This window comes from Penicillium citrinum (assembly GCF_028827155.1).
Source record: "Penicillium citrinum strain IBT 23319 chromosome Unknown utg000004l:1.0-2404223.0:1.0-2405248.0, whole genome shotgun sequence".
NCBI lineage: Eukaryota > Fungi > Ascomycota > Eurotiomycetes > Eurotiales > Aspergillaceae > Penicillium > Penicillium citrinum.
Window position 1 is genome coordinate 1,931,883 of NW_026622689.1, and position 23,163 is coordinate 1,955,045.

Below are 23,163 nucleotides of genomic sequence, written 5' to 3' on the forward strand. Positions count from 1 at the left end.
ATAATCAGACAACAGTCTGTATCTAGAAGAATAGCACAATTTGATTTCTTTCAAAACCAGAAAATATCTAGAAAGAAATTATCTATAGTACAAACAAACTATCAATGTTTATATTTTCCCCAGACAGATCGATTTTGGGTATAGAATTTGCTGGGCGATCTATTTAGACTTGGAATCTAGAAAGAAACTGTTGGATCCAAATAGAGAAAAATTGTAGAAAAAAGGAATATATTGCAGACATTTCGTTTTCCCAAGACGGTCAATTCTTGCTTTGGATATCGCGAAATGTTCTGTATAAAAGATATATAGCCGATTTGAGAATTTCAAAGAAGATGCTAAAGATTTTCAAAGATCCAGTCACTGCGGTATAATTCTGTCTCTGCTATATTCGCAGTTGATACTGGCAAATAGCAAAGGAAAGATTCATATTTGGGAGATTAGAATCGATTCGAAAATCTGAGCCCTGGTAAAAGTATGTATAGATTGGTTTTAAATTCATAGAAATGATCCGTGGCAGAACTGAAAATTTTCGATAATAGAGACACGAGGACTATACTTGATAAACGACTTTTATCCGGAGCCTAGATAGCAGCTCTTTTCTTAGTCCTTCTGGATCTCGATGAAGGAAAGGATCCATAAGAACAGCTTTCCATGGTCGCTAAATACATATTTATCATACAGATTATTCTGTTCCTGTTGAATTTAGTAGTTTTGATGCAGTTTTGGCTTGGCAAGGGACCACTTTCTTTCGTCAAGGATCGAGAGTCCCTATAGTTTGGAAATGGCTTCAATAATGAAGGTCATATCTTTCCGATCCAAGGTATAGCACTTTCGTCCGATAGTCGATTTGTGGCTACACCATCGGAAAAACTAGATCTCTATGACGCTGAGAAACGAGAATAGAAAATATACCTAGATCCAAATGCTGAGCTGTGTACAGGCTCTCTGGAAAGGTTTGTTTGGTCTACTAAAAATGAGAGAATCGCTTCAGTTTCACAATTAGGAGCAGCGCAGATCTTCGATGTCAGTAAGGAGCTTGTTTAAAGACTTTCAAGGAAGGCTACAGATCAACAAAAAATCACCAAGATCTTTCCAAAAATATTATGTTCTCTACGGACGATCGGAAATTAGCGTTGATCGTCTCTGATGGAACGCTTGAATTATGGGATGCAATGCCCCTGACACGATAACTGGCCGAGTGAGCCACTGACAGCCCACGCGATTCGTGCGCGGCATATTTCGATCACTCCAAGACGCGAAAGATTTGTCGTAAAGATGTGATGTAGTCTCCAAGAGCGTAGATCGAAAGCATGGGAACTTGGCAACGGTCACATACCGGACAGCTGGTCAACACCTCAGGGAGTGATTTTGCAAGCGAGTATCGTCGCGGACCGGCTCATCCCCGGGTCCGCCCTCGGATCACCGGACGAAGTCCCTCCGGAGAGCAATAGATTCATCACAAGAATCGTGCTGGGAAGCCGGCGTGAGGGCGAAGCAGGCTCCAGAAAAGGGGGTGGTGAAGCTCCGGAGGTCTGCGATCCGGATCAATAGCAAAAATGCCTCAGCTGCAACGACCGGGGTGTCCGGGCGAAAAAGGAGATTGTGGAAGCGTTGGTCTGGAGGGAGGAGGTCGAAACTTATATACTACCACGCACGAGGAGGGCAGAGCGACCAAGGGCGCTAAACCGAAAGTGTGATAATGTCAATTAGATTAAGCTCCATCATACACATCCGATATGGTGTAGTGGCTAACATCGCCGTCTCTCACACGGCAGCCGGGGGGTTCGATTCCCCCTATCGGAGTTTCTTTTTTTCATTTTTCATTTTGCATTCTTTTTGGCTCTCATCCTATCTTCGACCTCTATGACGATCAGTTCTTCAATAAGATCGGTTTTCGCTACTTATGCGAATATCAAAGCTAGTAAAGTAAGTATCCATGCTTATTAGACGAATTGCGCAACTCCGAAGTGTTATATTCGATTTTGATGTTTTCCTTACTAGCCAGGGCAAATACCAAAGAAGCTCGCATTTGCGAATACTGATAGCCTATCGCTACTGCTCATTAAAACGGCAAGAGTGAAAGTTTAGCTGATATATCTAGACACTTCAATTCAAACGTCAGCCTGAACTGAGTTGACCCGATGCTGTCTAGATCTGAATAAATTGGAACCGACTGGACACCGGATCTTATTAAAGTCCGACCTCTAGGCGTGTTACTATCTCCGCATCTACTATTCTCAATCCTGGCTTTCTCAAAATATTTGGACGTAATCAATGTCTCGAGCTTGCCCTGACACTATGTCGCGGTCAAGCGAAATATCATGAAACTATTATTTCCACTAGTACGCCATGGGATACCTTCTTCATTTAGATAAGAGACAGAATGCTTTTTTTTTTTTGCGATCGGCTATTTATGTATGCATGTTGATCGACATAATTCCGGTGAAGAACTTCATAGGCCGCATGGCATGTGATTGATTGTCACTCGGATAGCTCTTCCAAGAGATGATGAAAGCCGTCAGGTACATATGGTGTTCTATGCTAATGCAGTCCGTCTCCACTTGAATCCGAAAGATGCAACATTATTTTACTACTAATGTTCGAAGCGAGGTGCAGATCATGAAACTTTCAAGTTACCTAGTGTATAATACTCGACCCTCTCCATTCCTGCTTAACTATTGTTAAGTCCGTGTTCTAGTTACTATACAATATTTCCCCTATTTCAGTCAAATTCTCTAGCTGCTACTTGGCTCAGCTTCAAAAATTTTCAATTGTCAAGAACATGCTGGCTCTTTTCAACCCAGTATTGCTGCTCGCTACCCTGGGCATTTTACAGACCAATGTACTGGCTCAAGGTCCTGAGGGCTGGTACAAGGCTCATCCAGGCATGGCACGTATCAGCCATGTGAACCAAAATACGCATCAAATTATCGATGAATACGGCCGCACTCGATTCTTCCATGGAACCAATGTTGTTATGAAAGAGCCGCCATGGCATCGACCCTTAGAATGGAGTCCCGGTGTGTCGTCGTTTGGAGAGCAAGATGTTCAAAACATGCATGACTTGGGTCTAAATGTGGTGCGACTCGGCCATAGCTGGGCTGGTGCGGAACCTACCCGTGGATCATACAACCAAACATTCCTTGACATTATGAAAAAGCAAACCAAGATGGCTGAGGACCAGGGTCTCTATGTACTAGTGGATGTGCATCAGGATTGCCTTTCGCGGCAGCTTTGTGGTCATGGCGTACCTGACGTAGGCATAAACCAGGATATATGAGCGTTCGACATACTAACGAAATTCTTTTTTTCTAGTGGTTTGTGAAGAAAGACTGGGTATCGAGTGGAAAGAGGTATCCGTTTCCCCTCAAGGCGACTCCATTTCCCGTGGATGATAATGGAATTCCATCACCACAATCACTTTGCGATACCGTCGACTGGTCATTGAGTTATACCTCGGTGGCCATTGGAAATGCATTTGGACGGTTATACAACAACTACGATGGGCTGGGTGATGCGTTTGCGGCGTACTGGAAAAAACTGGCATCAGAGTATGTTGAGACAGCCAACATAGTCGGATATAATCTTTTGAATGAACCATGGGTGGGCGATACATGGTCGAACCCATCACTACTAGTTCCTGGTGTTGCTGATCATAAAGTCCTAGAAGGACTTTGGAATCGCGCAGCGAAACAGATTCGAACTGTGGATAACAACACGCTGATCTGGTTCGAAGGGGCTACTCTGGACGTTCTATCTGGTTTCAACAACGTCCCACTAGGCGATGGCTCTAAATCAGTACATTCATTCCATTATTACAGCCCACCGCAGTTAGGGTCTATCTCTGATACGCTCAAGAATCGCCACAAGGACAACAAGCGTCTTAAGACCACAGGTGTACTGACCGAGCTTACATTCTGGATGGGCGATGAAAAGCAAATGCAGGGCTTGACAGATGCAATGGTAGCAACAGACGCAAATATGGTCTCTTGGATTGGTTGGGCTTATGAGAATCTTTACAATGGCTCAACTGGTCATTATTATCCTGAGCTGGCGAAGCACTACGCTCGTGCATATCCAGCTGCTGTCGCTGGAACGCCCACTAGCTTCAGTTTCTCCGAGAGCGAGGGTATCTTCAAGCTAGAGTTCACTTCTGATCCTAGCATCGATGCACCCAGCGAGATTATTCTTCCTCCATCTACTTTCCCTAATGGCTACAAGGTTCAGGTCTCGCCCAACGGTAGCTTGCGACAACACGCACTCGACAAACGCACTTTGTCGTTGTTCACCTCTTCTAGCATCACAAATGCTACGGAAATTCAGGTTACGATTTCTGGCAAATGATCAATTTGCTCATATAAGTTTCTCCCAATTTTAATACGCACCTGCAATCAAGTAGTCACATCGTCGTCAATCAGAATCCGTCAAAAGATGCGGGTGCCCACACATTGTATTATATGGAAACCTCAAGGGAAATATCTTCTGGTAGAAAATGCGGCGGTAATGAATTGGTAGTATAGTTTTAAGATAATAACAGAAAAAAAAAGATTACATGAAATGCTACATGTAGTTTTCTAGCGAAGCTAGACTAAAGATCCAACAAAAGTAGTACATGGGGGAGAGGATATCGGAATCGCAACTGCGTCAACGTCTAAAAGTGGATGGGCTTGGAGTAGGTGGCCATGGCAGCCTCCTTGAAAGCCTCGGAGAGAGTAGGGTGAGCGTGGCATGTACGGGCAACGTCCTCACTGGAGGCGCCGTACTCGATGGCCAGAGTGGCCTCGGCGATCATCTCACCGGCACCGGGGCCGATGATGTGGACACCAAGGATACGGTCAGTCTCGGCATCGGAGATGAACTTGACGAGACCCTCAGTGTCGAGGTTGGTCTTGGCACGGGAGTTGGCGCTGAAGGGGAAAGAACCGACGTTGTACTTGACGCCGGAGGCCTTGACCTCAGCCTCGTTCTGGCCAACCCAAGCGACCTCGGGGTGGGTGTACATGACGGAGGGAATGGCGGCGTAGTTGACGTGGCCGTGGCCCTTCTTGATGTACTCGATGGCGGCAACGGCCTCCTCCTCGGCCTTGTGAGCCAGCATGGGGCCGAAGGTAACGTCACCGACAACACGGACATGGGGAAGCTTGGTGCGGTACTCCTGGTCGATGACCAGACGGCCACGGTCGTCCTTGTCAATACCGACGCTCTCGAGGTTCAGGCCCTCAGTGTAGGGACGACGGCCAATGGCGACCAAGACAACATCAGCATCCAGGGTCTCCTCCTTGCCACCCTTAGCAGACTCAACACTCAGGGAGACAGTGGCGCCGCTGTCATCACCCTTGGTGACCTTGGTGCCAGTCTTGAACTTAATGCCCTGCTTGCCCAGGATCTTTTGGGCCTGCTTGGCAATCTCGGCATCCATACCGGGACCACCGATCTGACCAAGGAACTCGACAACGGTAACCTCAGCACCAAGACGGGACCAGACGGAGGCCTAAATGAAGCATAATTGTTAGTTTTCGCGATATGCTTAGCGCAAATTTGCGCAAGTAGAAAGGAACAAACAAACCATCTCAAGACCAATAATACCACCACCAATGACAACCATCTTCTTAGGCACCTCAGTGAGGGCAAGAGCACCGGTGCTGGTAATAATGCGCTTCTCATCGATGTTGAGACCGGGGAAGGGAGTGGACTCGGAGCCGGTAGCAATCAGGATGTTCTTGCCGCGGACGGTCTGCTCGCCACCCTCGTTCAGGGCGACCTTAACAGTGTTGGCATCAACAAAAGAACCGGCACCCTTAATGTAGTCGACGCCGTTCTTCTTCAGCAGGAACTCGACACCCTTGGTCAGACCGTCAACGGACTGATCCTTGGCCTTCATCATTTGGTTCAGGTTGAGCTTGACATCGCCAACTTCGATACCGCGTTTCTTAGTGTCGTGGAGAATCTGGTGGTACAGGTGGGAGTTGTTGAGCAGAGACTTTGAGGGGATACATCCGACGTTCAAGCAAGTTCCACCGAGGGTTCCGCGCTTTTCGATACAGGCAGTCTAGTGATATTCCTGATTAGCAAAAATTCAAGGTTGCGATCGCAACAGCTCTACAAGTAAGAAGCGGCGCGAAGATGCAAGAGAATATACCTTCAGACCCTCTTGGCCAGCCTTGATGGCAGCAACGTAACCGGCGACACCACCACCAATGATAACGAGGTCGTGGTCTCCTGTTGACCGGCAAACCGGAAATCAGCAATCGTACACCGGCAAGTATGGGGAACAGTCGGACCATCCCCAGAAAGATCCTCGAGTATAGACTCACCGGCTTCAGAGGCGTAGCCACGTTTTGAGCTTCCGATCCAGAGCATTGGGGAAGCGATGAAGGTTGAAGGCACAGCCTTGGGGCCGGCGCGGAGCGCAGCCCGCGGTGTAGCACGGGGAAGGACGGTGCGGAACATGACGAAACAGTAAAAAGAGACGGGCGAATTATAGAGATGTCAATCCTCCAAGAAATTGGCCTGGAGGGAGAGAGTACAAAGGGTGGGGAGTTGGGGGGAGGAGATGAAGTTGTCTTCAAGGTACAGTTTTGGCGGGAAAGAAGGAAGGATTGAGCTTTCGCGGTTTGAGATTCACATTTACGTAAGCGTGGGCTCGGGTCGACTCGGCAAGTTGGGCGTGTTTGCCGGACGGCGATGCCGATTAACTTAAGTCGAGGAGATATGAAGGAGGATTTATATTCTGATATTTTCAAAGGAATTCAAAACTAAATTCTATCTCTAGACTGGGAGGATTCGACTAAATAGAACAAATGTGTACCGGTTGGTAGAGTGGCTCATCTAAATGTCCGCGCCGGGAACCTAGAAAGACCTTTTCCGCTCTCCACCGGCCAGATCTACCCCAGGGAGACTGTTCAACTAGCATCCCTAGTCCTTTTAGAGTTAAGACGGTAAGGACAACGCCCCAACCAGTTATTGGTGTCCGCGGGGCTTACGAAGGCTACGATCAGGTTTGCCGGTTCCTCCGCTCTACTCTCCTTCCCACGGCTACTCTCGGCATGACATATGCACCTCTAATTTACTAGTTAGGGGTTGATAGTTAGTAATCCGGGGAATCATATAAATAATACAGTATATTTTTCATTGATATGAGTTTACCGTATTCTTTTCATCTCTGTGGCCAACGATACTACTACTAACTACATAGTATATGCGCCGAAGACTCGGACCGGGCCGGTGAGGGAGTAATCCGTATCACCGGACTAACCCGAACTATGTGTACTAGCAACTAAATAGTATGGAGAATGAGGATTTATGAATCTAAATCACGTATCAAACAGTAAAGGACGATACACAATGTTTTAAGTTAAGTATTCGTGTATGTGCTGCTAGTAGTCATAGTAAGAGAAGTGCATAAGGCCCAAATTTACTACCAATCCATTGCTGCCCACCGGCCGCCGTCACACGTATTCAGAAGTCGGCGAACCCCGAACCTACAGTATGTCCGAATGATCACTAACGGAAACTCAATATGGAAGGGTTAGTAGCCAATGGAATCAATCGGATTGCTGGGAAGGTCTAAAGCTTAGCTAGCGTTTGGAAAGCCTACTATAATTTTGAAGAGAAAGTCTTTAGTCTTGAGCCAGTAAAAAGACGTCTTTTAGGGAATGGTAAATAGCGATTGATAGAAATTGAAATACTATGATGATCATCTCGTTTGATCCCAGACAGCTCACTTTGGAATAACATGATTTTCGGACCGAAGAAGTCGGAGGAAATTTCCTGCCCTTTGAGCACATCTGGTTGCTTCAGAAGGAAAATTCGTGATCCATCCAATAGCCAGGATATCATGAGCAACCCCATCCTCTTTGTAGAGCTCAACACGATCACGATTATCCGGAAGCTTCAAGAAAACCTGGGCAAGTTGTAAATGTTGCTGTAGCAGAATTTCTTTGCCACCTGTGACAATAAGCATCGGCGAAGGCAATATGAATGGGTGTCTGATAGGAGCAACCTGCTCTTCAACGGGACCCGTGATTTCCAAGCCTTTGAGGTAGCTCCTTGCACTCCAGGCTGGAAAACATGTTGGGATATATTCTGTCTTGTAGTTTGGGTCTCTGATCCAGTCGGCAGTGTCAATGGCAGCTGGTACATCGCACCATGGCGAGAAGAGCCAATTACATAAAGGTGCAGGAAGAATGAATGGATTGTCCATCTGAACGATATATCGGAGGAGCCCCAAGATGAGATGTGCACCGGAGCTATCACCGCTTAGGACAATTTGAGATGGCGGTATGTGGAGCGTATAGATTAAGTAGGAGTATGAAGAGATTGCGTCTTGAAGTTGTGCTGGAAATCGCCCATTTGGTAGACCGGATAATCTGTACTGAGGACAGAAGACATATAGGGCAGACGTATTATCCAAGAAATTATTGGCTAGGAACTGACAAGACCTTGAGCGTCCATCTCCTAGTATGTAGGATCCGCCATGGAAGTGGAGCACGACATGATGTCCCTCGGGGATGATGGTATCCGAAGTAAAACGTGTTGGATACCAGGTACCTCCAATAGTTTCAGGGCTGATTTTATCGTCTTTTGCTACTCCTGAATAGGTTTCCGGCAAGGCCGGGTCAACTAACACGAATCGATCCTTTTCCTTACCTGGCTTGAGAGAAAGAGATGGCTTGATCTCGAAAGCGACGACCTTTTGCAAGACAACCTTGATAAAGGCGGTTGTAATTGCTTGGCGGTATGTCCAGTTTGGATCTTGACGACGTCGAGACCAGATGTAGAGGACTGCGAGGAATGGCAAGATGAAGATGGAAGTGTCTGACAACCACATTTGGAGAAGAGCACAGCTTTTAGGCTAGGATTTAGCGGGTGTAATTAACGAAAGAATGCTCCTACTAGTAATTTTGTCCCATATAATTGGGCTGAGTTTCAAATCACAGGTCAAACAACGAAGACGTGATGATGGCTGTGTCTTGAAACATCGATGTTCTATTCAAAAATGACTTCCGCGGGGGCTACTTTGGGGGTGGCGTTGCAAGGTGACATCAACATGATGCTTAGTAAGGAGATTGTTTCAAGAGATATCATTTTAATGCATCTTGATACTATCATAACAAATATAGTAGCTCATATTCTAAGAGTCGTAGATGAATTACTCCGAACTGCACCTGCATTCTTCATAATTTTTCAACGTTGTGGGTCTTCCAAAGGGAACGACCCGCCAATTGGGGATCGGAACATAGACAATCACTCCCAATTTTGTCTTGTTATTTGCAATGCATGCCTGAAGAACGATATCTTAATTCTTTATGTTAAGGCTGCGTAGCATTGGTTTTGCCTTTATCTCGAGATTTTTGATTTCGTAGGTTTGCCTAAGCTGGTAATAAAAAGCATATTCGATAACCGGCAAAGGAAAACCAAATTCATGATAATCTTGACTAATTCTCTTTCTGAATCTATCCAGGTTTAGAAAAGAGTCTTATCCTAACACTAGTAGTCGACTAGCATCTTTATATCTGCTCTCATTTTTGGACACAGAGCTGGAACACTCGAAATCTGGACAAATCTCATGTTCCATGATTTATCCCATAGTTGGGGTCTCGCTGAGACATTTTGAATGGATTAGGAGCGTTCAAAGTTCTTCCCATAAAAAAATCCAATTAAGCAAAAACTTGCTCAAGGATATAGTTGGCGTTGTTAGTATCTGAACCGATTCTACTTCGGGGATTTTCCCCGGAGGGGAAATGTAAATCATTCGCTCGTTGGGCTTAGTTAGATATTGATCGACTACTCGCTATCCAATTTAGGTAGTGACTGGTAGCTAAAACCATCGTATTCCATCGTATACTTCCAAGTGCCGAGGAACCCCTCGACTCTTCTCATACATTCCGGCTTGAATTTCAAGAGTTTGTTTTAAAAATGCTGACCCACCTTCAATCCCTTTGACTGTTGATGCGCGCTACCTTAACGCTTCTTCGCCCTTTCTTCGTTCCTGGCCCTAGCTTTGTCGTATTCCTGCCGTATAAATAATCCAGCCGAGGAGTCGTAGTCCTGAATCATATTTATTCCACGTGAAGAAAAAGAATGGCGTGATATTTGAAGTCGATCGTTCCCCTCTAATGTCTATACACAGTACACATTTCTATACACCATGATTAATTTTCTCTTACCCCTGCTGGCAGGTCTCTCTTCGCCTGCAGCTGCAGATACAGCAGGTACATCAGCTTGCTCGAATATAAGCACTCAATTGGGCTCTTCAAAAGTCAACAGCAATACATACAGCTTGGCTTATTCGGATAGCACCGAGTACTGGAATTCTTTACAGGATGATTATAAACCAGCATGCATAGTCTATCCTCATAATGCCCAAGATGTATCAAAAGCCCTGCAGGCAATCCGAGTCGCCGACAGCCGTTTTGCAATCAAAGCTGGAGGTCATAATCCTAACACATTCTATTCATCGGTTGACAAAGGCGTCCTTCTCGATTTGAGCAGTATGACAGAGAAGTCTTACGACCCAGATACAACCCTCGCTACCTACCAACCCGGCGGAGTATTCGGCGATCTCTACGAATATTTTGTCAAGTATAACCGCACAGTAGTCGGCGCACGACTTGCTGGTGTGGGAACCGGACTTGCATTGGGAGGTGGTATGAGCTACCTTTCGCCCCAATATGGCATGGCCTGTGATTCGTTCCGGGAGTTGGAGATTGTTCTGCCAAGTGGTGAAATAGTCACTGCCTCTGAGAAGTCTAATCCTGACCTTTTCTTTGCATCGCGAGGTGGCGGTGGCAATGCCTATGGAGTTGTTACCAAATATACAGTGCAAAGTCGACCCATCGGTCAGCTGTACGCCGGAAATCTCATATATCTTTTCGCTCAAAAGGATGAGGTTATCGATGCAATTGGTAATTTCATCAAGTATAACACCGACCCCAAGGCCGCCATCATCGGCACTTACGAGAAATTACCTACGCCGGACTTGAATTTGAACATTGATGAAGCTATCATCATGTTCCTCGTTTACGACGGGGAGGACCCAGGAGACGCCTTTAAGAACTTCACCAGCATTCCATCGCTTCTCAATACCATGAGCCTTAAGACATATCCGGAAGTAGTGGACATGCCCATTCCAATGTCTACAGAGCTTTCTCGCGGTGCCAACATGTTCCGCGTGGGTGTTCACCGTCCAGAGAACGGGTCTTACGAGAATGCTTTGGATGTGTGGCGTAATTGGGCCGAGTCCAATAAGGGAAGATACACGCTTCTCTCGCTGGACTTCCAGCCCGTCCCCAAGAGCCTAACTGATGCCAGCAAAGCTCAAGGTGGAAATGCAATGCAAATGCCGGATGGTCCGTGGTTCTGGTTGAATTACTTGATTACCACTCCTCCCGGGATGAGTGAGCCGGACTACAAGGCTGTTCAAGCCAGTTATCGGGACATGGTTGCGTCTGTCGGTAATGCGGATGACCTTCCTCTCTTCATTAATGATGCGAGCCACGATCAGAACCCCTTGCAGACTTTCTCGACTTTCTCCAAGTTGCAAGAGATCAAGAAGAAATATGATCCAGACAACTTCTTCGCTGATAAGACTGGTGGATGGTCTTTCGCTTAGAGTGAAGCGAGTTGACTCCAATCGGAATGGGTAACGGATGAGTGATTTCGCGAGAGAGGAGGGAATAGATCCTTCGGGTGTGCATTTCATCAGCTTACTCGACTTCTCACCACACCAGCTCAGATAATGTCTATAAGTTAATGATTGTCAATAATAAGCAGCATTCTCGAGTGATTACCAAATATAAGCGTGTTATCACAAGTAGAATAAAGAAATGGCCCATAATTCTTCGCACCGATGAAGATCGCCGTGGTTAGATACCTCCAAGCACGGCTAATTCTACCGGGGTGGGGACATCGGCCTTAGTTCGGTCTGTAGGGCGTGTTAGGACGTCATTCGGAATATAACATGGATATATCGCATGACCATAAATAACCTTAAAAGGCCTTAATCGAGATCTAGGCATGACAAACGAGAATACCTCTGAGGTGGGCCGACCAAATACTTCACAGGATATGGCTTGGGGTCGGCGAACTTCCGATGGTGACTTACTGCCACCCGGAAAGTGTCAGAAGCATGAATGTGTCAAAAGAAGAAATTCGACGATATGCCAAGAGACATTCTCTTCGTCACGGTGGATCATTGGCAGTAATTTTTTCCCCGGCTTGCCGAGTTCAAGCGAAATCTGGAGACTCCGTTCCTCAAGTCTCCGGGGTCAACTTTGCTTCCGGTGGGACTAATCCGAATCAAATAGCCCATTGGTCATGGTTTTTGCCTTTTGGTGTGGGTTGATCCGGAGTAGACTTTGCCCCAGCCTTCTAGCCGAGGCCGGGGAATGACAGCATATTGAAAATTAACCGAGACTAACATCTGGGCTATGTATGGAGCAATAGGATATTCTTGACTCGACGATAGATCGAGGGGATAGAGTTCTAACCAAATTTTATATTAAAACTACATCATAATCAGCATAGAAACAAAGGGTGTGCCTGGACGGAAAACCTTAAGGAATGCCGTGCCTCTCGGATTGCCGACTTCGTCGGTTAAAAGGGGATTTCCCCGCGTCTCTCCAGTCCTTTCCCGAAATACGGGAGACTCTACATACTTTGCTGCACGGAGTATCACCGACTGAAACCGGCTTGAAGTTCACCAGTGGGGAAAATACGGGCCTGGAGTCGAGACTCTGCCGTGCTTTCTCGCGTCGTTAGAATGTAACCAGATCGGAGACTGCCGTTCCTTGCTTCTATTGGGGTGAGAGTCGGCCGATCTTCGTGGGGAAGTTTCCTTGCTGGTCTTCTGCAAGTGGGGGATCCAATCGCAACCTAGAATTTCCACGAGATTTTTGGAGTCATGGTGCAGCCCTGAGCGAAATGGTTTGAAGGGCGTGGTGGGCCATGATGTCGGACCGCAAACTTCGGGTTCCATTGCTGTCCCGCATCTGGCACAATTCCCCACGGGGCTGGCTCGTTGCTTTATCTTGAGACGGTTTGCGAAAGATTGACAGGTTATTTCGACTTTTCTCCCCTCCTTTTTTTTCCTGCGCTATAGATACCCCTGGTTTGCTCCCATCTTTGCGTGTGGTAAAGTCTGTGGAGTTTGAACCCCCACGCTTTCTTCACCATGAGCGACAAGATTTCGAAGTGGAATGTTGTCCACAAACTTGAGAAGGGACAGCTTCTCGTCGCGATAAACTGTGTCGCGGCGCTTTCTATCCTGTTCTTCGGTTATGATCAAGGAATGATGTCGGGAGTGAACAACTCCAAAGACTATATCGACCTTATGAAATTCGGGTATACCAAGACGGTAGACGGGGAACCAACACCAGTAGTTACCGACTCTCTGCTGCAGGGTGGTATTGTGTCGGTTTATTACTTGGGTACACTTTTTGGCGGTCTTTTCGGTGGTTGGTTGGGTGATCGCGTTGGTAGAATCAAAACCATTGCTGCAGGTGCTCTTTGGGCAATCCTGGGCGCGAGTCTGCAGTGCTCCGCCATGAATCATAACTGGATGATCTGCGGTACGTGACTAGAATTTTTTCGAGTCCTCTATCTTCCAAGGAACTGCGTCTAATCTCAAGTTCAGCACGGTTTATCAACGGCATTGGTACGGGAATTCTGAACGCTATCGTGCCTGTTTGGGCGACGGAGACTGCTGAACATACTTCTCGTGGTCAATTCATCGCTATTGAGTTTACTTTGAACATCTTCGGTGTCGTTCTGGCCTATTGGCTGGAGTTGTAAGTTTATGGCTCATGTCTGTGGCAAGGCTCTATCTAACCTTTTAACAGCGGTCTGTCATTTATTGATGGTGGCAAATCAGCCTTCCAATGGAGGTTCCCCATTGCATTCCAGATTGTGTTCCTGCTCGTTCTCTTCGCAGCCGTCTGGTTCTTCCCCGAATCTCCACGTTGGCTGGTGAATGTTGGCCGTGAGGAAGAAGCTAGGTACATCCTGCAACGACTTCGTGGTAGCAGTCCGGAGGATCGTGTCCGCGCGGAGGCCGAGTTCCTTGATATTCAAGCTATTGCTGAGATGGAGAAGACCGTCGTTCACGGTGGCGGTCATTCTTACCTTGGAATGCTCTTTGGCTATAAGTCGGGAGATCTGCACATTGGACGTCGGGTGCAGCTAGTGGTTTGGCTACAAATCATGCAGGAGTGGGTTGGAATTGCAGGTGTTACAGTATACGCACCGACTATTTTCAGCATTGCTGGTTTTGACTCCAGGAAGAGCCAGTGGATCAGTGGATTGAACAACGTTTTCTATATGGTATGCTAACAAACATCACACTAAAGGTCATTATATGCAATACTTACTAATAGCTTCCAGTTTGCCACCCTTGTCTGTGTATTTACGCTGGATCGAATTGGTCGTCGTTGGACATTGTACTGGGGCTCAATCGTGCAAGGTATCGCCATGTTCCTCGCCGGTGGGTTCTCACGTCTTGCAATCAACGCGAAGGCCGATGGCAACATGGGTCAAGCATCATCATATGGTGCGGCGGCTGCATCGATGATTTTCATTTTCACATCAACTTTCGGAGCCACTTGGTTGACTGTGCCCTGGGTATATCCCGCTGAGATCTTCCCGCTGGCTGTTCGTGCCCGCGGAAATGCCTGGGGTGTTGTGGGATGGAGTATCGGAAATGGTTGGCTGGTAAGTTGCGCACATCCCCAACAGGGAATCATAATTTTCGAGGTTAACAATCGCTGTTTTAGACACTTTTGTGCCCTGTGATGTTCGGGGCAATTGGGGAAAAGACACTTTACGTATTTGCTGCTAGCAACGTGATCACAATTCCCATGGTCTGGGCTTTGTACCCTGAGAGTAGCCAGCGCACTCTGGAAGATATGGATCTTTTATTCGCTTCCCCCAGTCCATGGTCTTGGGATGCGGAGAAGACCTTTGCTCGACTCAAGGCCGAGAACCCTGGCATGGTCCAATCGGTTAGCCGGAAGAACAGTGTGCTGGATCCGGAAGCTGGTAAATCCTTTGAGATTGCAAAGGCAGAGGAGAATGTCACTGCGTCTGAGCATGTGGACCACGCTTAAGAGGTTGACTCTTGATCGTGCGGGAGGAATACTATACCCGGTAGACAAATCACGAGCCATGCAAGAATGGAGACGAATGAATGTCGTTTATTTGATGAGATAGATGATTTTCTACTCAATTTTGTTATTATTTAATACCTATTATGTAAAATATTTGGGATAAAAACAAGTGTTTGAATGCATCTGAGCATTCTAGGATATCAAGATAGCCCTATAGTTACTGGCTTTTGCCTTGGACGAATCCGGAGTATAGAATTTAACTCTGATTGGTCATATCTACATCAACTCCTGACTCAAACTCAGCCAACATTTCATATTTCAGCCATCTGATCGTTCAATACGAACGCTTTTTCTTCATCTCATCTCTCTTGATATTTTATTGAACTCCTAAGGATTATTGAAGGCCTCAGTATAAATTTGTCATCGCAGTGAAGTTTACATTCGACGCGTCTCATCGCGTTATAAGCCGACCAAGCGCCGGACAATCCAGAACAACAAAGGTGGCATTCAAGTTGCGTTATAAAGATTGCTACGGACTACTATTAAGAACTCAACCTTCAAATTACAACACATTCTCCAAAATGGCAGCTACAGCAACTCCTGAACAACGCGTCTCTGCCACTACATTGCCCAACCCCGAAATAATCAAACCAATCACCAACCCCGATACCAAGGAAACCAATACATCAACTCAGACCCAGAAATATCTGCGTCGAATCTCACTCCATCCAACACTAACGCCATTCCGCCGACGCGTCTATCGCGCCCTTCTCTCCGTCCCCGAAGGACGATGGACCACCTACTCCGCGATGGCAACATACCTGAATTCCAGCGCGCGGGCGGTAGGTAACGCGATGCGTACAAATCCCTTCGCGCCAGAAGTACCATGTCACCGTGTTCTTGCAGCAGATCGGTCACTGGGCGGGTATAAAGGGGAGTGGAAGGTTAGCAAGCATGTTGGGAATGGGTCATTTCGTGATGAGAAGAGATTGAGACTTTTGGATGAAGGGGTTACTTTTGATGGAGATGGGAAAGCGGATGGGGTTTGTTTTAAAGAATTTCAAGATTTAGGGGTTAGAAAAGTTTGAATTGATTTTTATTCTTTGATTTCTTGTGGAAATATTGCATGGATGGGCACACAACCCATTTCAAGACTTGCATACGGAGTACATAGTAGTATAAGAGACTGGACACCGAAGTATTCTAATGAAAGTACTCAAGACAAAGTAACTAACCACCGCAAGGTTCTCCTCAACCACGGCGCATCTCCGCATGCACCCTCCACGCACAGACGTGATCGCCCCCAACTAAACCCGGACACTTTTCAAGAATGCGAAACAATAATACTGTAACAACGAGACTAGCTACTTCGTACATACTTCCATTTCCTCGTACGGGGTACGGTAGTGCAGGACCAGGGTCCGGTCGATATCACCATCGGGCCCCTGCAGATGTACTCGGTTTCAAGCTGGATTGGGGGCTAAGAATACCGAGCACCATAAACCCAGCCCCAACCCCAACTCAGTCGAGAACAGACCGGGGTGACGTGGGAAGGTTGTAGATCATGGTTAAAGGGTTGAAGTGCTGGATTCGCATTCGGATTTTGTTATGAATCCGATCGAAAAAAGATGCTTGATCTTCAAGTTGGAGCTTACAATCAATAGCAATAGCAAGGATGGATCCCGTCTGTGTCGGGAATCAATTTCTGGGGTTAAAGCCGAAGGTCCTGGCGCGTGGCTGTTGCGGTGTCATTCCAATGTCGTCGGGGTTGGGGAGTGGATGATGTGGGTATGGGGGAAGTATACCCCTGGGGGAAAATATGGGGGAAGGGAAGGACGAAAAGGGACGAAAGGGAAGATTAACAAATGAGGTCGCACTTGAAGGAGCTGCTACAGATAGTTACTGTAGTGCTGTTCTAGAATAAAGAATTATCGGCAGTAGTATATAAAATAACCAATAACACATAGTACACAAGTGCGAGGTGGAATACTTCTTGCTATTGCTATTGATGCATTGCATACAGATGACTAGTCTCATCCTGCGTATGCTACCGCCATTGAACCCGGTCACACCGGGCCCCCAATTACCGTAGTACTCATTTGTGCATCGGTGAAGCCCATCCAGGATTAAGTTCTACGTTACTATGGGGGTGGGGGGAACAAGAGGATCTACGCACCAGTGTCATTCCTAAACAAGACTCGATCGAAGTCTGGACTCAGTACCATTTTATGGTCGCAGCGTTGTACATAAAAAGGGAATGAAAGAAGCGAAGGATTACGCCAAGACAGTTGATTCAGGGAAGATTACAAAGGGGAAGTAAGAATTAAGCGACTAGAGCGATATTTTGCTTTTGTAGTCTAATTGATCTGCAGTGCGTGATTTTTCTCCAGGATTGACCTTCTCCATAATTACATTACACTCGTCAAAGCTAATTCCAGACACCCAGTCTTGTACTTATGTTGTAGAGATAGCTCCAGGGATCTTACAGTATAATGACATTCCTTTGAAGGGGGGTTTGCGCAGAGTTGTTAGATGCAACAATTCCTAGATTGGTGTAAAATAGCAAAATCATGATCCGTCCATTTCGTATCCCAAGAATCCGTCTAAATCAATCAAATCATGTACCGTCTCTATCATGAATATTCAGACAAATAGGAAAATCAACAGAAGAAATCGTGAAAAGTAACAAAGGGTAGTCAATGGGAAATTGAAAAAAAAAATTTGAAAAAAAGTATCCCAGATCGCCATCTATACATGACCAGAAGATCTATAGAAACAGACCAAGAAGCACAGCGAGAAATCAGGGGAAAGAAAGACGTAAAGTGGTCGTAAATCATACAATAGTGTGTGAAGTAAACAGCCGTCGGCGCTGTGACTGAACTGTCGAAGTTGTGAATGCGAGAAAAGAATCGTAACATCGCGATACGTTCATGAGATTTCCTTCACAGAGCGCTTGCAAGCTCGACGCTTTGGTACATCGAGATGATGGTACGAACGAAGATGCTCGACCAGATGGTCCTGACGTGGGAATCCATTGCTACCCTTGCGCGAGCAGTTATCCACAGGACAGTTACGGAAGACGGGGTAGTGCACGCTGGATTGGTGGCGCTTAAGATCCGCAAATCGAGTGAAGGCCTTGTTACAGCTGGCAGCGTCGCAAGCAAAGGGCTTGCTTGGTCTGAGATACTGTTAGTAACTACAGAAGGAACTCGGAGTAGAGTACAGGAGTTGATTGGGGGGGGTAGGACTTACTTGGTGGCGGACGGAGTGTCAGGACCAGAGTCCTCGCTCATGCTCATTGTTGGATAGCTAGTAACACTAGGAACCTCCTCTGGAATATTCCAGCCGACGCTATCGCAAGTGCTACTGGCAGAGCTAGGCAGGCTGGTCGCCATGGGAGGAGCCTCGTACATTTGGAAGTCTTTGAAAGGAAACTCTTTGACTTGCATTGGAGGAGAGTACATGTACGGTGAGGAGCTGGTAAAGGAGTAGATTTCTGGATGAACCTCGGGGACAAAGGGAGAGGCAGGTTCCAGATCAAAGGAAGAATCATAGACGGGTGCTTGAGGGGCCCCCATGCCGTAGAAGAAATCCATGCCACCAGGAGAGGAGGAATAGGACGAAGCATACGATTCTGGATAGCTGAAAGGAGATTGCATTTCGGGTGTCGAGAAGGGAGAGAATGAATGAGGATGGGATTGGGGTTGCGAATGCGACTGCAATTGTGACGGCGACGGCGATGATAACAACGACGACTGTTTGGAGAGGGGAAGTGGAACTGGGATGGACTATATCGAGTTAGGTACTTGAGGGACAGCTTGCAAGGAAGGACTCTAGAAAGCGAACTAGTGGCCTACCATTGTGAAAATGTGAGACGCCGGTGTGTGATCTGATCCTTCGAGATGTGCAGCTCTGCATACAAGATCAGGGTTAAGGGGTTTAGGGTTGGGTTGGGTTGGGTTGGGTCAAGGTCAGGTCAATGTAAGCAAGTGCCGAGAAGAAAAATAAAGAATAAAATTCAACAACATCAAGATGTGTATCCCCTTGCGCAAGTGTCTTTCTTATGTATTTCAGACCAGCTTGCGTATGGGCTAGCGGCTCGAAGTACCTGATTTCCCTGGGGACTCCACTTGTACATGGGAATACAGTAACCACACTCATTCTCCCCGGTTCAAACACGAAGTCATCTGAACCCGAGGAAGGACCCTTCTCTCTGACTGGCTCTGATGGATCGGGGACAGCCTCATCGCAGCAATTGAGACCCTCTGAATGGTCGAGTCGTCGACTCAGCCCCCGCCGTCGTTATCGTCATTTGAGGATCATTGCGGGAATTTCTGCAAACACGCCGGGATCCTCTGCATTAGGGCGGGTGGGGAAAAAAGGGCATTTTCCAAGACTTCCAGAGGGCTTCGAGAAATTCCACACATTCTGGAAACCTTCTAGCGTACTCCACTGGGTGAGGGGAGAGGGGGGGCATGTTATCTGGCGGAGAATCATTGGATAGGGAATCCACTAGATGTACGGTGAGAGTGGGAGGGGGAGGAAAAGCGGCTTGAGGGCATCAGGGTTGACCAGTTCCGATTCGAGTGTGGATTGGTTCTAACAAAGCGCCAACAAGCCCAAACCTAGGATAACTAGTCTTTTTGGGATGGAAAAAGCAGTGCAAGGTGTGATCAGACCGCTAGAAGTGGGCTGGGGGGGGGGTGGACGAGGACTGGCGTCAGTCCTGCAGATTCGCTTCCCCTCACGGTAAAGGATCATCTCCATGCAGATTTAGCGTGGTAGGTCTCTTCTGGAATGCTTCTAGCGTGGTGACCCAAGCGGGGGGGGCCAAAATTGTGTTCGATTTTGAGTCGTTTCATGCTGACCCGGGTACAAAGAACAGAGAATGAGGTACATCAGAGTTCATCTGTCCAGTTTGTGCTGGACACCCCGCAAAGCTGTCTATAGTATATTATTGTACAGCTTCAATTTTCGATTATGTATGCTCTGTAACTGTACTCTATGGACTCTGCACTTTAGAATGAATCCACTCGCAAGGCTGAGTCGAGTCGGCAAGATTGTGCCGGGAAGAACGTCATTTACGATCCAACGATCGCCCGCCAAGCCACTAGTCAAATGGAAAACAGGTGAACGAGGTGAACAAAGAGTGCCGCAGAGTAATTTACATAGAAAAGGAGCAATCAAAGCCAAGCCCCCGGGGAAAACATATGATCTAATACGAAGACGCACAGCCCCTTCCAGCGACCTTCTAGAAATCCCGCACTTCTGCGAGCCTGCATTAGTCGGTCTTTATAGACCAGTCATCTTTCGTGCGTACTTATGAACACCACACTGACTGGTCGGGGATCTAGCGGATGTGGACAAGGGGAGAAAAGGTGGATGCGAGAAAGTCCCAGAGGTGGGCGTGTGCATTGCAGAGGATCCGAGGTACTGTACAAAGGTTGCCCTTCAGGTACCAGAAGATGAATGATTGAATGAAGATAAATGGTGTCAGAGATTATGGAGATGGTCCCCCTAAGGCGTTCCTCTTAAGGCTTGCCCCAAGAGGTTCATGATGCATCTACTCTACGGAAACAAAGTCTAGGCGCAGGTCTAGATCAATGCATCTCAAAGAAAAGCAAAGACAAAGAACCCATGGATCAGAAGGACTCAAAATAGCACAGAACTCCAGCCCCGAGGATTCCATTTCATTGTACTCCTGCCCGTAACCAGAAATAGTTCACAGCCCTGGACTCAGATAATAGGATATGTGAGAAGAGGGATGGTGTAAATGTCCTAAAGGCAGAGAGGGGGAAACAAAGAGACAAGGCGTCAGATTTTAAAAAATAGGAACAGATCCAACAACGTCCTTGAATTTCTGTCTCGATCAATGAGGTGCTTCTTCACCCAGCCCTCGACAAATCTCGGACCAAGGAAGAGGGGAAAAGAAGATTCAACAATGTAGCGGCACGGAGTCTCGCAGAGACATCAAGAAGGGGAGAAAGGGCAATAGGAAGAAGAAAATTCCACAGAAACGCATTATAATTCGTCCTCGAGATATTTGTACACGAACTTGAAGTCCGCCTTGCGTCGGTTCATCCTGCCGGGCAAGGTGGTAAGCACATGTCGAGAGAAGAGAATGAGACGGAGATTTACTTACCATGTACTCTCGTAGTCGAAAAACCGGTAGGTGCCCTGCTCGAATTCCTCTGTGATATTCTTTGGCTCCTCATGTCGTTGGAACCACGTTTGATATTGCTTGTGGAAGCGCCAGCTCTGGTTCTTAAGTGCCTTGGCAGCCAAGTACTGCTGATATGTCCCTTGGCGGTAGTAGAACAGGTAGAAGAGGGTGTCCGTGTCAATCCGTCCTGTATCGTACAGGCGCGGATCGTCGAAGATCGCCAATGGTTCTTGTGGGTAATAGAGAGGTGTGTTGTAGGGATTCTGCGGCTTGTAGTGACGGGGCTTCTCAGCATCTCCAGCCTCCGGACATGTCGTTAGTGATGTCGCCAGTAAGCGCTGCACGGCAGGTGACGAGTGGATCGTCGAGCGTTCCTTTGTTAGCTCGTATGATTGAGCCAGATCTTGTAGACCTGGTGGTAAATGATAGATCGACTCAGTTGTCTCCGCATCACCTCCTTCCTTTGCAGCCTTGCTGTTTTTCGTCGATGTACTCTTACTAGTCTCGGTCTTCTCAACAAGAGGAGCAGGTGATGGTGTACCAGAGATACCAGCACCAGCGGGAGTCTTCGATCGACTCATAGTGGCAGAGTCATCCGTTGAAATAGCTGTTGCCACAGTCGATGCAGGCTTGGATACTGGTTGTACTGAGGCCACACTCGGAGATGCCGTGGAGGAAGCCTTGGAGACCGGAATAACATGAGAGAATGCAGGACTTGTACCTGGCGGTGGGGGTAGAGGTAGAATGCCAACGCCGTTTTTATCTGCGGCGGCCGCAGATGCTGCGGCAGATGCATACTTCAACGTTTCTCCCGGTAGACGCGTGGGGAGCGGTGCCGGTTTCATACCCGGCGCACCACTAGAAGATGTAGAGGGATGTAGGGTGGCGAGGACGGGAAGGGGGGGACTTCATTTGGGCCGATGGGCGACGAGTTGATGTCGGGTCAGCCTTGGGTTTGGATGGTTTGGTTTCTGGCTCTTCGTCCGGAACAGACTGAGCATCTTGCGATGATAATGGTTCATCGCCGCCCATACCAAATTGAACCTCGGCATCATCTCCGATATTGAGATCATCGTACAATGTCTCATCCTCTCCGCAGTAATCGGCATTATGCCCTTCGTCGACGTAGTATTTGATGCCCTCCTTGAGATCTTGTACTGCGCCAACCTCCAGATTACCATTCTGCAGAGATCGAAGTAAAAGCTCCAGCTTGTTGACATGCCATTTATGGCGTTCCGTGACTCGGGAGATATCTGCCATTCGGTTCGCTTTATTCGTGTCCTTCTTACCCTTCTTCATTTGCGCTTGGAGGGTCTCCTCTTCAGCCTCCATGGACTCGATCCTCAGTTGAAGCTCATCCACCATCGACGCCAGAAAGTCACAGCATTCCACCTTCTCCTTCTCCCTCGGATCGAGTCGTGATGCTGCTGAAAGTCCTTCTTTGGAGTACGCTTTCGTCTTCATCTCCTTCTCCACCGCTTTGAACTGCTCCATACACTGTTGGGATTCGTTAGCAGCCGAGCTCCAGGATATGGGGATACTTCAATCGGAGTCCCACCGTCTCAATGGCCTTGCGCTGCTCTAACAAGGGAGCCTTATCCTTGACCTCATTACCTGCAGCCCATGATTTGATTTGATCTCGAAACCTTTGGAGCTTCTTGATTTCGCGCTTCAAGTTCTCTTCCAGTTTGTCGCGCTGGGTGGGATTGTTGGCCGAGCGGATCTTCTCGTAAATACCCTCGAAAGTCTGTATACCCTCAGCGACTTTCTTGAAGGTCTTGTCGATCTCTTGTTGCGTTTTTCGAGACGCCATCGTGCATCGAATGGGGCGTGGACTGTGGTCCACTAAGTGCGATACTGCGGTAGGAGGTGCGGAGGTGCGGCGGTTTCGTGTGG

The 23,163-nt window shown here is 47.4% G+C and overlaps 7 protein-coding genes across 7 annotated transcripts; 3 read left to right on the forward strand and 4 right to left on the reverse strand.

The window, feature by feature from the left end:
• Positions 1-2,782: 2,782 nt before the first annotated feature.
• On the forward strand, positions 2,783-4,344 carry N7469_005675 (putative endoglycoceramidase; the record flags this gene model as incomplete). Its single annotated transcript, XM_056644595.1, has 2 exons — positions 2,783-3,256; positions 3,316-4,344. The coding sequence occupies 2 exons, from the start codon at positions 2,783-2,785 to the stop codon at positions 4,342-4,344; spliced, it is 1,503 nt and encodes a 500-aa protein (XP_056501409.1).
• A 307-nt stretch (positions 4,345-4,651) lies between these two features.
• On the reverse strand, positions 4,652-6,450 carry N7469_005676 (dihydrolipoyl dehydrogenase; the record flags this gene model as incomplete). The annotated part of the gene is made up of 4 exons (XM_056644596.1): positions 4,652-5,491; positions 5,567-6,049; positions 6,140-6,219; positions 6,315-6,450. 4 exons carry the CDS (start codon positions 6,448-6,450, stop codon positions 4,652-4,654), a joined length of 1,539 nt encoding a protein of 512 aa, XP_056501410.1.
• A 1,270-nt stretch (positions 6,451-7,720) lies between these two features.
• On the reverse strand, positions 7,721-8,830 carry N7469_005677 (alpha/beta-hydrolase; the record flags this gene model as incomplete). The annotated part of the gene is made up of 1 exon (XM_056644597.1): positions 7,721-8,830. The coding sequence occupies one exon, from the start codon at positions 8,828-8,830 to the stop codon at positions 7,721-7,723; it is 1,110 nt and encodes a 369-aa protein (XP_056501411.1).
• Positions 8,831-10,150: 1,320 nt separating this feature from the next.
• On the forward strand, positions 10,151-11,614 carry N7469_005678 (FAD-binding oxidoreductase; the record flags this gene model as incomplete). The annotated part of the gene is made up of 1 exon (XM_056644598.1): positions 10,151-11,614. One exon carries the CDS (start codon positions 10,151-10,153, stop codon positions 11,612-11,614), a length of 1,464 nt encoding a protein of 487 aa, XP_056501412.1.
• Positions 11,615-13,174: 1,560 nt separating this feature from the next.
• N7469_005679 (uncharacterized protein) lies at positions 13,175-16,192 on the forward strand (the record flags this gene model as incomplete). The annotated part of the gene is made up of 6 exons (XM_056644599.1): positions 13,175-13,571; positions 13,637-13,790; positions 13,842-14,322; positions 14,383-14,709; positions 14,772-15,036; positions 15,699-16,192. The coding sequence occupies 6 exons, from the start codon at positions 13,175-13,177 to the stop codon at positions 16,190-16,192; spliced, it is 2,118 nt and encodes a 705-aa protein (XP_056501413.1).
• A 1,840-nt stretch (positions 16,193-18,032) lies between these two features.
• Positions 18,033-18,763, reverse strand: N7469_005680 (uncharacterized protein; the record flags this gene model as incomplete). The annotated part of the gene is made up of 2 exons (XM_056644600.1): positions 18,033-18,282; positions 18,357-18,763. The coding sequence occupies 2 exons, from the start codon at positions 18,761-18,763 to the stop codon at positions 18,033-18,035; spliced, it is 657 nt and encodes a 218-aa protein (XP_056501414.1).
• A 2,362-nt stretch (positions 18,764-21,125) lies between these two features.
• On the reverse strand, positions 21,126-23,080 carry N7469_005681 (CNOT2/3/5 family protein; the record flags this gene model as incomplete). The annotated part of the gene is made up of 4 exons (XM_056644601.1): positions 21,126-21,186; positions 21,247-22,125; positions 22,175-22,764; positions 22,826-23,080. 4 exons carry the CDS (start codon positions 23,078-23,080, stop codon positions 21,126-21,128), a joined length of 1,785 nt encoding a protein of 594 aa, XP_056501415.1.
• Between the last annotated feature and the right edge of the window lie 83 nt (positions 23,081-23,163).